The sequence below is a fragment of the Mixophyes fleayi genome, chromosome 11 (assembly GCF_038048845.1).
Source record: "Mixophyes fleayi isolate aMixFle1 chromosome 11, aMixFle1.hap1, whole genome shotgun sequence".
Taxonomy (NCBI): domain Eukaryota; kingdom Metazoa; phylum Chordata; class Amphibia; order Anura; family Limnodynastidae; genus Mixophyes; species Mixophyes fleayi.
The window spans coordinates 12,886,140-12,902,769 of NC_134412.1; the positions used below are offsets into that span (position 1 = coordinate 12,886,140).

General features: G+C 42.0%; 1 protein-coding gene across 1 annotated transcript; it reads left to right on the plus strand.

The window, feature by feature from the left end:
• Positions 1 to 306: 306 nt before the first annotated feature.
• Positions 307 to 16,630, plus strand: SPACA6 (sperm acrosome associated 6). The gene is made up of 9 exons (XM_075190046.1): positions 307 to 731; positions 2,921 to 2,995; positions 4,202 to 4,279; positions 5,468 to 5,500; positions 6,787 to 6,873; positions 8,404 to 8,507; positions 9,300 to 9,459; positions 13,326 to 13,539; positions 16,474 to 16,630. Exons 1-9 carry the CDS (start codon positions 482 to 484, stop codon positions 16,505 to 16,507), a joined length of 1,035 nt encoding a protein of 344 aa, XP_075046147.1. The 5' UTR covers positions 307 to 481; the 3' UTR covers positions 16,508 to 16,630.

Genomic DNA, 16,630 nt, shown 5'->3' on the forward strand with positions numbered 1-16,630 from the left:
ACTGATAGCTAGAATCTGATTGGCTGCTATGGGCAACACCTTGTGACACCAGTAGGCATATTCTGTATAGTGAGGACATGTGGTCAGGGAGGTGGTACAGGCAAGCACAATACCCGCAGTAATTCTGCAGCAAAACTAGCGCATACCTGGCCACTCTCCCGGAATTTCCATGAGACTCCCGACTGCTGGGTAGGTATCCCGGACTCCCGGGAGAGCAGGCCATTCTCCACCTTCTGCCCACTTCCTGGTAAAGTGGGCAGGATTTGAACCTCCCTGATGCGATTCACGGTGAATTGTGTCATTTTGTTCCCGCTCCCCTCGTCGGAATGACGCTTTTACGTCATTGCATAGCGGGGGTGCGGGGCCAAATTGACTCGATTCGCCCCGTCCACATACCCCGCCTCTCCTTCGGGAGACATTCAGCAGTTGGTAAGTATGTACTAACGTTTCACGCATTTGTCTGTTTTTGCAGGAGGACGGGATGCAGCAGCTGGAGCACGTGACAATAGAGCACATCTTCCAGTTCCTATCTCATAACCACTGCCTGCTCCTGTGTCTACTGCTGCTCTGCTGCGGAGTGGAGATCAATCACTGCTGCTACAACTGTTTCACTCTCCCTCACGAGAGGGCGAGCGTCTGTAAACATGTGCAGTCCGTGGGCAAGATGGAGGCCATGCAGTGCCTAGTAATTATAAACAAGGGATTTGAACCCTTGAATGACATCCTTATACGTAGGTTGTTTTCCCCCTTTATGATTTTATTTAATTATATATATGTATATATATAGGTAAAGATCCTATATAGTTTATATCTTGGCTCAGGTGATAAGATCTTTGGGCCTGATTCAAAAAGGATCTTAACTTGAGAAACTTCTTATTTCAGTCTCCTGGACAAAACCATGTTACAATGCAAGGGGTGCAAATTAGTTTTCTGTTTTGCACATAAGTTAAATACTGACTGTTTTTTCATGTAGCACACAAATACTTGATAGCTTATTTGTACACTGAAATTTAAAGTTGATATTTGTGTGCTACATGAAAAAACAGTCAGTATTTAACTTATGTGCAAAACAGAATACTAATTTGCACCCCTTGCATTGTAACATGGTTTTGTCCAGGAGACTGAAATAAGAAGTTTCTCATGTTAAGATCCTTAATGAATCAGGCCCTTTATTTGCATCTGCATAGCAGCAATAATCATACTTCCCAACATTTATCCAGGCAAATCCGGTATTAAATAAGCTCCACCCCAATCCTTGAAATCACATCTCCCATGCACACAAACCCAGCCCCAACTCGCCCACTTTCAGGCGCAGCTACTTCCCTGTAAAACCCCATCACTTTCCAGGTCTGTGAATTGGGACTTTCCCGCTTAATTCAGGTCAGGTGGGCGGAGGTATGGATAAGTGTTGTCAGAGCCCTAGGCAGTGACAGTGGGGCCACAGACAATTTCTCCAGTCTTCCAACTTACTAAAGTTCCCTCTAGTAATTAGGCTATGGCTTCTGTCATAGTAATGCTGCAGCTAGACTTATCTTCCTCTCTTACTACTCCATATCTGTCTCCCATCTCTGCTCAACCTTACACTGCCTCTCCCTCCCCTATAGAACCCTCTTCAAACTCCTCACCCTCACGTACAAGGCCCTCTCCCACTCCAACGCTCCCTACATCTCCCACCTCATCTTCATACATACTCGCCTTTCCTCCCCTCTGGTAACCACGTCTCACTCCCTTATCCAAGATTTCTCTCACGCTGCGCTCACCAAAGGAATCATCTCTTTTATTCTATCAGACTATCCCCCAGCCTGTATGGCTTCAAACAGTCAATGAAAACCCACCTGTTTAGAAAAGCCTCCACTTAACCATCTCACCATGTAGTATACCTCACCATCTTTTATCCTCCATCTCTCTCACTCTTGCTTCTTGCCCTCAGATCCCCTTACATTGGCTCACCCCCATGTGTCAATCACTTGTCTGCCTCTTTCCCATTAGATTGTAAGCTCTGGTGATCAGGGCCCTCTTCCCTCCTGTTCTCATTATCTATAACTGTTGCTCACCAGCTACAACGCGCACCTCCTCCCTGAACTCTCTGACCATTGTCTCCTCTCCTCCATTGTCGTTGCACCTCTTTCAATGGCTCTAACCATGTTAGTTGCGCCCACGCTAAAGGTTTCCCGCTTTCCCTGAATTTACCCCCTTGTACCCCAGTAGCTGTGTTGAGAATTGTAGTGTTATTTGTTTACTATTTTATACTGTTATACCATGTACTGTCTTGTTGTTTTCCCTCTGTACGGACCTCATGTGGCACCCTATAAATCATCATCATCACTTATTTATATAGCGCCACTGATTCCGCAGTGCTGTACAGAGAACTCATTCACATCATAAAGGTTAATATTAATAATAATCTAGGGGGAGTGGTCATATCAGTGTCTACTCCATCTTTTCCCCAAGGAATTTGAGCTGTGGGTAATGGGGCTGCTTAGGGTCTAACTGCCCCGCCGGAGGGGTGGATGTTAAATACAGGGTAGGCAGTAAGTAGGAAGGGCTCATGCAGGATGTCTCTGATTTTGCTGAACAATTTGATTACAATTGGGTGGCTAAAGTGTGTAGATTGTTTGTATATTTAAAATATAATCATCCTATAACTGTCTGTCCTACATTATATAGCGCTGTAATTTTTCCCCCCTGCTCTGTCAGATCTAAATTGCAATCCACATTTGCCAATCGCCCATATTTGTACTTGCGACCTGATTAAAACAATCGGACTGTTACGCGTGCGCCTCAATTGCGTATTGATCTGATTGGACAGAAATGCAATTGCTTGTTTGAAAAAAAATGTTAACAATTGATGCGTCCTACCAGCTTTAGACTGTATTGCCTCCTCCCGTTTACTAATTCACATATATGTTTTGCTTGGCAGCTTATTCACAGGTAAACAAGATTAAACAGTATCTAAAAAGCTTTCATAAAGCAGTCAGAGGGATCCAAGAATCACGTAAGTTCACTTCACATACCAAATTCTTACCCATTTACTTGTAAGTGTGTTTGCGGGTTCAGAGATATCCACTTTGGGACAACCTACCTCTGAGCTCTTTAGAAAATCCTATACCCTATGTATACATTCGGTGGTGTTCTCCCACTTTCTACCCCCAAAGTTTCTTTATGAGATCCACAAGGTAAACACTAATTCTCAGAGGTTTCAGAAATGAAGACCAGGGGGTAAATGTATGAACCTCCGGATTCTTCAACTCCGGCGAGTTCAGCGTCTTCAGCGCTTAAATTTAAAGCGGCGCTGCATTGTAAAGGGAAACTTTAAATTTAAGCGCTGAAGACGCTGAACTCGCCGGAGTTGAAGAATCCGGAGGTTCATACATTTACCCCCAGGTCGGGATGTATTAATACAAACCTTTTATGGACTGGAATGACAAAGTGAATTTGGCATCCCTCTGAATTCCTGGTTTGGCATGACTATACAGTCAGGACTGCTCCAGTATTCAAGTATTGAGGCTTTGTACCATGCTGGGAAAGAACGCAGGCCATCAACGTCTTGTATAGCAGAGCACAGCAGGCCTGCCCCAAACTCAACAGAGCACATCACTTGAGATCCGTACTTGATGAATTCGGGAGTGCGCAAATCCGTGCATATTATACTGAACGTAGGTTGCGCTCAGAATACATGCCTTGACGAATCAGGCCCTATATGATCATCATCATTACTACCACGGATATGTGCACCAGGCTAATGACATGAATACTGACAGGTGTATCTGTAGGTCTGCATGAACCATGTTTGTGAGAACACGCCTTTACTGTACTGGGGCTGCGTTTGCATGACCCTTCCCTCCCCCTGTTCCGCCTCTCCAGACGCGAGGAGAGAATGAGGGACATTACCAAAGACTAATCATTACAACCTGGCCAGTCAACAATGATGAAATCCTGATACTTGAAGACTTCTGCCTGAAAGCACCTGTTAAAAACTCATAAATATACTGTTGCCACAATATTGGTCGTGGAATATAAATGTAAACGATTACATAACATATACATATATATATATATATATATATATATATATATATATATATATATATTTATATTTATTATACCCTTATTATTTGTGGTATGTTTTGATGGTGTTGTTTATTAAACACAACAGCAAAATGTTTATTTGTAGTGTACATTCACTGTACCTATCTTCTAGTCTCTTCAGATGATTGGAGAATAGCATTAGAAAAGAAGATAGCTGATTACATAAAAGGTGTGCATGATATTATCTCAAGTAAGTAGATTAAAAATATATTTTAAATGACTCTTTTATGTACATTAAAACACGGTGCAACACAAAGACACATTATAGCCCCTCCACATTTTTCAGCCAAATAAATTGATGTTATTAAAATACTCTGATTAGCAGTGTATGATAATTTTTTTTCAAAAATTCCTTGGCCTATTTATGCAAATGACCAGAAAGGTAAATTCCATAAGTACACTGTTGTGGGGCCTTGTTTGAACAGGGACGCTGTAGTGAAAGTAGATCCCTCATTTGATTCCAGTTTTCCCAGAACTGTAACCTTTTTCCAGTAGAAAGCAACATATTTCTTTCAGAATATACATTTCTATTGCATCCAAACGAATGGACAAGTAAACATAAATGCAAAATATTTTTATATGGCTCCCCATTCCCTAAAAAGTTCTGTCCCCATGCGCTCTACCCCCTGGCTGTGCAGGGCTTTATTTTGAAACCCTGCTGTAGAAATAAAGTTTCTTCGCTAACAGCCGTTCCCATCTTCTGTTCATTAGATGCACAAGCTGACACAGGCCCAGATAGCAGTTTTCATTGCCTGGTCTGGTCTATGATGTAGAAGCCACATGGCTAGTAAACTAAAGGGTCATTGGGTCTAGCAATATTTCTCAGATGTACATATTATTTTTTAGCTGCATGGGTTTATATGGGCATATTAATGCACTTCTGCTATGTAATGAGACTAGATAGATTGAGCAGCACAGTGGCTTAGTGGTTAGCACTGCTGTCTCACAGCACTGGGGTCATGAGTTCAATTCCTGACCATGGCCTTATCTGTGCGGAGTTTGTATATTCTCCCCGTGTTTGCGTGGGTTTCCTCCAGGTGCTCTGGTTTCCTCCCACACTCCAAAAAAACATACAGGTAAGTTAATTGGCTGCTGTTAAAATTGACCCTAGTCTCTCTCTGGAAACCAGAGCACCCGGAGGAAACCCACACAAACATGCGTAGAACATACAAACTCCTCACAGATAAGGCCATGGTCGGGAACTGAAATGATATCTTAAATGTATGGAAACCCATGTTTTATTTAACAAGTAAGTTAGTATAAGGCCCTTTAAACACACTCATGTGGTGTACCTTCAAGTGCCGAACCAATTATAGAAAAATTACTTCTAAACAAACAATAGTTCCACCTTTTAACCATATCCTTTTTTTATCATTAGGTAAACCAGCTGAAGACTGTAAGGCCCCCTGTGGTGAGTTGCGTAGATATAGAGGAGGACATTTGTTGAGAATGCTTCACTAGGTTTAGCATAGACATAGTCAGCTGGTGGCTTTCTCCACAATGCTAAGAATTTACATCAGCAACAGCTACAAAGCCATCTCTGGTATTTAATGTATATGGTCCCTTTGCTTCGATTCCCCGATTTGAAAAGGTCAATTCATCTCAGTTTTCAAAATTCAAATAATTTTTTATGGAGAGGAAATAGCTTTGCACCCTCCCACAAGGTTCAGAGTTTAACAATGTCGCTCACAAACTGGCCTCTATTCACAATTTCGTCATCTCCAACTCCCTTGCCATCACTGAAACCTAGTTCAGCATCTGACACCACTTCCCCTGTAGCTCTGCCCTAAGGGGTCACAACTTCTCCTACAGTCACAGACTTAAGCTGGGTACACACTACACAATTTTCATCCAATAATTGGCTAAATCAGCCGACATACGACCGCTTGTTCAAAAGTCGGGTCAGTATGTGCAGTGACACGATGGTTGAAAGTCTGCCCAAATGGACGATTGTCGCCTCATTTGGTTGGTCGTACCGTTTAACATTTTCGTTCCAGTCTCATTTCCACTGTGTAGTGTGTATAAACTTCCGACCGATCCACAACAGTGAGTACGAAATTACAGTCATTGCTCACGACAACATGGCTGTAAAAAGTAGCTAAAGGGACGTCCGCTCTTCCCTTTATCGTCCTAAACAAGGCTAGTGTGTATGCAGTCCATGGACCGAGCGATCGGAACATCGATCGCATGTAAAATCGATCGGCATAAAAAGTTGGCAGAAAATTCTGTAGTCTGTACCCAGCTTAAGAAGCAGACAAGGCATGTAAATCCTACTCTCTACCCACTGCACCTTCTTCGTCTTTCCCCTGAGCCCTTGCCCCCCTTCTTCTCCTTTGAGGTCCTCTCCATTCATCTCTTCAATCCACCTTCATGTTGCGGTCATCTACTGTCTTCCTGGTCCTTTCTCTCAATTACTTGATAACCTTGCTACCCATCTCTCTCATGACTAATCCTTTGAGCTACCAGCCCCCTCTTCTTATTCTGGCATGACACACCTTCTTAGCCACAGAAAACCGGACTGTTCCACTAAAAACACATCCGCTGTGGTTACGCCTATCTGCAATTTGTAAAATGCAGAAATCTGAGAACCAGAAATGCCTCTTGGTTTCCGTAGAAGAAAATGGAGCATGAGACATTAAACGTATCTGCTGTTTTCTCTGGAATGTTTCTCAAGACCTTTTCCTATTTTCTTTTCAGGGTTTCAAAAAGCTGCACGAAAATTTAAATGCAATCAATGCATAGAAGAGGACTGCAAGTTCCCTGTGGCCTGTCAAAGTAACTTATGTAATCTAATTTTACAGTATTTTAAGGAGGAATTAACTCAAGACAGGAACGAACTTCATGAGTTTGACTTTCACTTGCACCCAAGACAGGTGCAGGTGAAATTCCTAGATAAGCTGGACCTTTTGGTAAACCAAAACTACTGTAGTGGCTTTTGGAATCAGGAGGAAATACAATCAGAAAACAACTAATGAAATTGTTTGGTTACAACTCTTTCTCCCTCTAAACCCACTGGGATGTTCATATGTGATGACCAGGGACCTGATTCATTAAGGATCTTAACTTGAGAAACTTCTTATTTCAGTCTCCTGGACAGAACCATGTTACAATGCAAGGGGTGCAAATTAGTATTCTGTTTTAACATAAGTTAAATACTGACTGTTTTTTCATGTAGCGCACACATACTTGATAGCTTATTTGTACACTGAAATTTAAAGTTGATATTTGTGTGCTACATGAAAAAACAGTCAGTATTTAACTTATGCGCAAAACAGAATACTAATTTGCACCCCTTGCATTGTAACATGGTTTTGTCCAGGAGACAGAAATAAAAAGTTTCTCAAGTTAAGATCCTTAATGAATCAGACCCTAGATGTTCAATAACACAAATAGCATGGAGCACAAAGGCGGTATTGATGGTAATGAACATAAATGGATGAAGAGGGTATTTAGGAATGTCCTGGTCAACAAGACAGAAAGGCAGCTGATAAGTCAGACAATACCAAGGAGGGCTCCTCGGAACCGCCGCTTAGAAAATATACCCCAAGAACTTCAACCTGGAACTGTTGAGTATGCAGTGGATGGTTCAATAATTACTTGAGCCATCATATCCATTGAGATGTTATTTTAAACATTTCCAATTGCACTAACTCTGTGAGGGGTTGTCAGGTGTTCGGTAACAAAGAAAAGTAACTTTTGCTGCCTGAAGTTGGTGGAGGACTTACTCCCTGTGGGGTGTGTCATATACGTAGAAAGCCCCCCCCCCCCCCCCCATTTGCAGAGGGATCCTTTAGTGCAGAATTTCCCCCCTCACTTTACACAGACAAAATCTACATACATGCTTTCGACTGGACCTTATGTATGGAACCCACCCTTATCTCTCCATACAAAACACCAGGGACCCAAACCAGCTTTTTCTGAAGCTGAACACACTCAGTTGGAATCTCCTTCCTATACAAAGCAATCTCCCTGGGAATAAAAGCGTGACAGGCAGCCAGGGTCATAGATACCTGCCATTCAGTATCAACCCAGTGACTGTGTCACAATATATATATATATATATTTAGGAGGTTTTGGCTTGAATCACATGAGTTTATCTCAGGAAAATGCTTTTAATTAAGATTAAATAAAGTGTCTCCTGTTTCGTATTGGTGTGGAGTGCTGGTATCATGTTATACTACTATCTTAAGACAACTAGAATAGATGGACAAAAATAACGTTATATACTATTAATATAAATTTTGTTTGAACAGTCTCATTTTATTCTCAGTCCACGATGTGCTAGCATACCACTTCTCTTTTCTTTATTCTCAGTTGAAGACATCAATGTAATAGAGCTCAGAAGGACGTACATTGAATGCAACCTGTCTTTCACTCTTCCCAACTACATAAACGTCATATGGAAGTTTGCCAGAAATGTAGGTTCCATCCTTGTCAATCTTTGAAGATACTACATCACGCCGAGGGACTTTTTAAAGTACTCCTAGCAGCACGATGTCTAAGTGGTTAGCACTTCTGCCTTACAGCACTGGGGTCATGGCCTTATCTGTGTGAAGTTTGTATGTTCTCCCCGTGTTTGGTAGGTTAATTGACTGCTAACTTGCAGTCTAAATTCCCTAACACACACACAGACTAGGGTTAATTTTGTCAGCAGATAATTGACCTACTAGTATGTTTTTGGAGTGTGGGAGGAAACCGGAGCACCCGGAGGAAACCCACGCAAACACAAGGAGAACATACAAACTTCACACAGAGAAGACCATGTTCAGGAATTGAACTCATGACCCCAGCTCTGTGAGGCAGAAGTGCTAACCACTGAGCCACCCTGCTGCAACATGGTTTTGTCCAGGTGTAGAGTTGAAACTTTTAACTGGATTTTCTCCTAATTATGAATGAGGCTCATATTGTATATATTATCCTGCCCTGGAGTGGTCTACAAATCAGGTTTCTTCTAAAACAGTGTTATAAATGCCAGAAAAAAACATGTTTATTTCCTTTATGATTAATAGTCTATTCACTAGTTGTAGTGGGTATTCTAGACACCGGTAGTACTCTCCTGTTCTTGCTACTGTCCAGTCAGATAGTAAAGTAGACAAAACCAATTCTCCCATTGTCTACTTCATAGGTAGCTCCCAACGTTACCATTCATTTTGTTTTGTTTTTCAGCAAAAACTCTTTGTTGATCTGGTCTCTGATTTTATCCCTTCTAGATCAGGGTGACTGATTTGAGCTACTTCAAAGATATCCATCGAGGTGAAGACTTATACGTTTTAATCCAGCCTACTCGAGCTTACCACCAAGGGACTTACGCCTGTGAGATAATAGATGACAACGATGACATCATAGCTCAGAAGTTCTATTTTGTGAATGGTAATAAAAGAGACAATACTTCAAAAAGTTGCATAGGTGGAAAAAAAAGTTTCTCATCCAGTTTCACAAAATACAAAGAACAACAATTCCCGACATGCAAATTTCCGACTTCCCTAATTTACTGTTCTTTAATAGCGTGTCTAAAGCTAACACAATTTATGCAAGCAGGTCTAACAATTAAACCCATTGACTCTAGTGCCATCATATCCACTCGCGTTCTTTCTAGCGTGCCGGTACGTTGCACTCGCTTTGCATTTTTTCAGAATGCATTTTGTTCTATACAAATGCATTTACTGCAGGAAAACGCGTTGGGGAAACCCACAGTGATCTCCGCTAATCTCAAACTAAAAAGACTAGCAATCAAACACTGGAATTACTATCAATCATGGACCATGAGCTATACTTAGAATAACGACCATCTAGGCCAGTGTTGGCTAAACTGTGACACTCCAGGTGTTGTGAAACTACAAGTCCCAGCATACCCTTCCAGCACTAAGCTGCTATATATTGGCAAAGCATGCTGGGACTTTTAGTCTCACAACACCTGGAGTGTCACAGGTTAGCCAACACTGATCTAGGCAAATGGCAACACTGTTCAGAAAAAATGAAAATATCTTATCTTAATGTTTGCTCTTAATTTTATTTTATCACTATTTTGACTTTACCAACCACCTATTTTATCTCCAAACAATAGCGGAGGAGAAGCTCTGGGGTCTGGAACAGAAAGACCACGCAGACCCCAGTCATTCCAAAATGTTAAATCCATCCACTTATTAACGTATGAATATTATCAAAGCTGTAACTTAAAATGTTAGCGCCTGGGGTAAGAAACAAAAATTCTGCCCCCCTAGCCCTCAATTTGAACTAAATGACCCTATAATATTCAGTATGATTAAATCACTGCCACGAGCAAGAGGGAAAAACAGTCAGAGGGCCTGATTTATTAAGGAAAGTAAGGCAAAAAATGAGCAAGTTTTTTCCTGGGCAAAACCATGTTCCAATACAAGGGGTGCAAATTAGTTTATTATTTTGCACATAAGATAAATACGGCTATTTTTTCATGTAGCACACAAATACTTGATAGCTTATTTGTACACTGAAATTTAAAGATCTAGGACATGCCCTACCCCAACTATAAATCTGCCATCACAATTTAAAATTATCCCCCCCTCCAATGCAACATGGTCTCATCTCGGTGCAATATTAATTTTTTTGCTTTACTTTCCTCAATGAATAAGGCCTAGAATCATTATAAATATATCAACCACAACAATTCATGGGGTTGGCAGTGTATGTATACATCTATAATATAAATGCCTAGTGGCGTGTGTTAGTCTGTCTGTGTGTGTGTTTGTGAAAAAAATAAAACCAATCTGTAGCGCCACCTGCTGGGCGGAGTTATACACTGACCTACTAAATTCTTAGTGTGTGTGGAAAAAAAACCTCAGAAAGGGCTGAAATTTGGTATACTAAGATGTTTTTAATTTGTTAATTGTTAAAAGTGTTTATAAAGATTGTAAAAAAATATATATATATTTCTTGAAGGAGAAGTGGCAGTTGGGAGTGGTTGGTGGTTGCCGGGGGTGACAGTGGGGAGTGGTTGGTGGTTGCCGGGGGTGACAGAGTGAGAGGAGTGTGATACTCAGGACCGCCGAGAGAGATCCCTGTGTCTGGATAGACATCTGGATAGATGTGGCGATAAAGATGAAGGATGAGGTGATGGAGAAGAATGATGAGGTGGTGACATGTGGACAAAACCACGTTAAAAAAGGGCGCTTGCGTCGGGAAGTAACGCTCTTCCCCTGAGGAGGCCTGGGCTATGGCCCAAATGCATGACAAGAACCTTTTTAACACCTTAAGTAGCTTGATTTGACTAGAATGCATGAGTATCATGCACGGGTTACCTTTTATATATATATATATATATATATATATATATATATATAGTAATTCTCAACCAGCGTTTGATTGCTAGTCTTTTTAGTTTGAGATCAGCGGAGATCACTGTGGGTTTTACCCCGCGGTATATATATATATATATATATATATATAAATATATATATATATATAAAACAAAATAAGTAGGAGGGGGCGCCACATAGTATAATACTGTATTCAACAATACAGATAGGTGTACTACAAGCCAGAATTTAAATCACCAAGTGGACATAGGCACTCAGGTATTAGAAGTGAATCAGTAAGGATAAAAACACTTGGTACTGTAGAAGGAGATCCTGCGGGCGCAGAGCGGTGAGGAGGAAGCGGAGAACCAGCGTGGCAGCGCATTCTGTGTTGAACTTGGCTGAGGATTATTTCCTAAGGACTCAGTGATCTGGATCTTTGGCAATGTGGTAGCGTGATAGTTACTGAATCCTGCTGTCCTGTTCCAGCTCAAAGATACCCAGATAAGCATATATCTTAATTTTTTAATGTAAGTGTACATCTGTATTTTACTCTGCAATAAATGTGTAACCATATGGTATTACACTATGAGAGCCTTCCCCTTTTTTTCTTTATATAAATGTGGTTACCACTGAGGATATATGAAGTGCCTATTCATGCTCCTGTAAGTGTTGAGAATAACACTCCACCAACCTGAAGGGGAACCAAAGCTACTCTAATCTATGAAGGGACCGACTATACCTACAGATAAGCTTTAAAGTTCTTTTATCTGGTACGCATATTGGTATGGTGTTGGTGGTCTTGGAAATATTTCCTCCTCTGTGTGTTTTTATCCTTACTGATTCACTTCTAATACCTGAGTGCCTATGTCCACTTGGTGATTTAAATTCTGGCTTGTGGTACACCTATCTGTATTGTTGAATACAGTATTATACTATGTGGCGCCCCCTCCTACTTATTTTGTTTTAGATTATTCCAGTCCACCAACTGGCTTTGTGGGAACTTTGGCAGCCTCCTGAACATAGGATATCCACTTCTTCCAAAGGACAATATTTGAATTGGAACTTATTTATCTTCTCAGAGTTACGCGCTGTACTATCTATTGTATTTGTTTATCTATATATATATATATATATATATATACACTGCTAAACATTTGTCGCATCCACTATTGTATATATTGAAGAATGAAGCACCTTCAACTGCTGTCAGCAGCTAATTAGAAGCTCGTCTATCTCATTCACCAATATATATAGCTCAAAAGAGTTTGTAAAGTGCTATCGTGCAACGTGACCACCGGTAGTTTATGAATTCTCAGACAGGGTGTAACTGTCATTTGCGTCGCTGTGTACCTTCCCTCACACTGGGTTTTGTGGGCGTCTGTAATGGCCAGAGGTGTTACGTTCTTTCGGTCCACGGGGAGTTAGGTCCGATTCACTATAGCAATAAGATTAAGCACACACTGAGGGCCTGGTTGAGTGTGGAACGCAAGCTTAAGCGTAACTTGAAACTGAAACAGTCGTAAACAAGAGTGTGCGTATGTACGTCGTATTCAGAGATCAAGAAGCATCCAGGTCTGAATGAGGAGCAGGTGCATCCGCCGGACAGCGGACACACCCTTCAGTCCAACTTGCGAACGTCTAGAAAAAATTATTCTACTCTATAGAATTATTATTTTATTATTATTTATCATATAAACTTGAATAAGCTAGCTAATACAGCAGGAATAACTTCACGACATACGTACAAAATAAACAAAGATTCCTTTTATTCACTACAACCTGCTCGGCAAATCCTAACCTATGCCTGAAAGCTACTGGATTGAGTTGATATTTGGGGTTCACTGTAATTGTCTTGGGTTGATTGATATTTGGGGTTCAGTGCAATTGTCTCAGTTGCCTTAGAACTGAGTCATCCCGACCGCACGGCATGCAACATTCTCTTCTTAACTTCCTGCTTTTCAGTGTCCCGGAACAGGTTCAACGCAGACCACCAGCTAGAGGAAATCTTCCAGATGGTCCTGCAATCCAATACCAGTGCTGAGCCCGAGGAGGTAGAACAGACTTATCTCAGTTTTGAAGAACTGGTTACATCTCAGAAGTTAATGGGTATCACAACCTGCGTCTTTATCACGGCAGGAATTGCGCTGATCTTCATGTTGCTCACGTTATTGGCTGGGTAAGAATCTGGAGCATGTTACATGCCATACAGCAATGCATAGTCTATAAACTATTGGGAATTTAATGCAATATATTGTTGTTGTACAACATTGGATCTAAAGCATTGCTAAGCTTTTCCCTCAACGTTTATTTGTAATTCATGTAAGTTTAGTTAGCATAATAATACTGGTTTCATATAGACCAGTGTTGGCTAACCTGTGACACTCCAGGTGTTGTGAAACTACAAATCCCAGCATGCTTTGCCAATATATAGCAGCTTATTGCTGGAAGGGTATGCTGGGACTTGTAGTTTCACAACACCTGGGGGTAAATGTATCAATATGCGGGTTCTTCAACACCCGCGTGTTCAGCCTCTTCCGCGATTAAATTTCAAGCGGCGCTGCATTGTAAAGGGTTAACTTCCCTTTACAATGCAGCGCCGCTTGAAATTTAATCGCGGAAGAGGCTGAACACGCGGATGTTGAAGAACCCGCATATTGATACATTTACCCCCTGGAGTGTCACAGGTTAGCCAACACTGATATAGACAAACTTTCCAGAATAATTGTTATAGTTACTGTCTTGGAATTCATTTTTATAAGTAACTATAGTTCTTTATAGTATAAAAGTATTTTACTAAGCACTATAAATAGTAATTTCAGTGGCGGCTCTGTTACTATAGCTGTAGTTAGTAGTAATTCATTAGTGACAGCGGAACGAGAAGAAACTTAAAGTATATCTACACCCATAGAAAGATCTGACACCCTCTATGCCCCGCAGCAGCATTGCCCCCCGAGAGGTGGGCTCTGTGGATGGAGCGAACCGCTATTTGCAAGTTCTCAGATTAATATATAAGGGGTCTAATTAACAAGTGGTGAATAGCCAAAATCCAGGCGCAAAGGCTTTTTCACTACTTTTTCTTATTTAGCAAAGGGTTAATGCTGGAGAGCAAAAAAACTCTCCAACTTCGCTGTATCTCTCCCAGGAGAAAACACTATGCGCATTAATGCTGGCGAACGGGAAAAGTCTTTGGGCTAGACTGACTAAACTGCGGGTTTGAAAAAGTGGAGATGTTGCCTATAGTAACCAATCAGATTCTAGCTGTCATTTATTTAGTGCACTCTACAAAATGACAGCTAGAATCAGATTGGTTGCTATAGGCAACACCACCCCTTTATCAAACCCGCAGTTTAGTAAATATACCCCTTTGGTGCAGGAGGTCAGTCTTCGCCGGGTCTCCCAGAGCAGCCCCAACGTGATAAATTGCAGCCATACATAATGATTGGTACCGCTGTGGAATAATAAATAGACCCCTAAGTCCAGACAGTATCGGATTGGGTGCCGCAGCCATCTGATGAGGTCTGCCTGTTGTCCACTCTCGGGCTGACCCTGAAGCTTGGCCCAAGAGGAGTGTGGTATACAATGTGGTCACAGGAGTGGATTTCCAAATTGATCATATATGGCTGTTCAGACGGATCTCATGGGGCCCCTTCAGTGCAGTGAGCAGATTACAGCATACACAGGCAGGGCCGCCTTCAGAAAAAATCGGGCCCAGTGCGGGCCCCCCGTGCCAAAACCATGAGCGCCCCCCCCCCATGAGCAACACATACTTACCTGGGGGCCCGCCGCTGGTCTCCGCTATTCTGTCTTCAGCCTGCACCAGGATCCGATCGCAGGGGTGGAGGAATCATTCCCCCTGCGATCATGTGATCTGTCACAGGCAGAGCACATGATCGCAGGGGGAATGAATCCTCCACCCCTGCGATCGGATCCTGGTGCCTGGCTGTCACTGTGACAGCCAGGCTGAAGACAGAATAGCGGAGACCAGCGGCGGGCCCCAGGTAAGTCTGTGCTTAGCTGTTGTACCGGGCCCCCTGGTGAGCCCGGGCCCGGTACAACAGTACCCCCCGTACCCCCCTGATGGCGGCCCTGTACACAGGCTAACACCAACCATCTGACATCAAGAATAATCAATTTGATTAGAATCGGATCATTCCCAGGCTGCAGTTTTGAGGCTCCACAAGCAGTCAGTCCAATTTGGTGACATTGTCCATGGTTGCCTACTCTCCCGGTACCTTACCACTTCAATAGTAAATTGACGGGGGCAGGACTTAGGACGTGAATCGTGCATCATCGTGGTCCCGCCCCTGCTGTAATTAATCATAGAATGTGATTAGGGGGCGGGGCCAAATTATGTTATCCATCAGGCCCCATCTTCAAAACATCCACCTCCCCCCTATCTCCCGGAGCAGTCCTTGCCAAAGTTGCCAAGTATGATATCACTGCGTGTGGCCAGTATTAGATATACATTTGACAGTTTTGAATAGTGCTATGTTCACTTTATTAACCGACAGTTCTCTGCAAATTCAGGACTCTACTCTTTACGGGCTATGCTGCACCTGGATCAATGTAACAAGGAGGATTCTAGAACTTCCACCTATTCTGTGGGCGGAGTTATACTGTAGTCTTAAAATAAAATATCAGTCCAAAGCATAGGAAAACTGAGGGAGGGTTTTTTTAGTGCCTGAAACCCCCCTCCAAGCCTGGGGCACTGTATAATTGAGGTGGCTGGACCCTGCCCCAGCTTCACACGGCTTTGCTCGAAAAGGGAGATCTGCGTGCACCTAACAGTAGTGCACGCAGCATTGCCCATGTATATTATAGGGATAGGGAGAGTTTGAAAGCAGCCAAGCACTGTCTAATATTATAGCCACGCCCCCATGCATGCTGGTCACGCCCACTGGTGGCGTCGTGTGGAAACCCCCCTCTACAAATCCTGCGTTTGCCCCTGCAAAGGAAAATTATTTCCTCCGTGATTTCTGAAAGTTATTCTTTTATTAGGTCCAATTCCAAATATTTAGTCATACATACATTCCATGTATAAGAAAATAGAAAAGCCATATGACTTGTTGTTTGTTGTCAGTAAATTTACTTTCTCATATCTGTCTTACAGAGTTTTATTTCGCTATGCGACCGATGTGGAATAGAGAACAAATACAACAGCCAAGCAAATCTTCTTATTCATTTATTCTCACTTTGTAAAATAGATTAATGTAATAAATATTGTTAAGCCTTAAGACACGTCTTTTTTAATGTAGATATGGAATGGA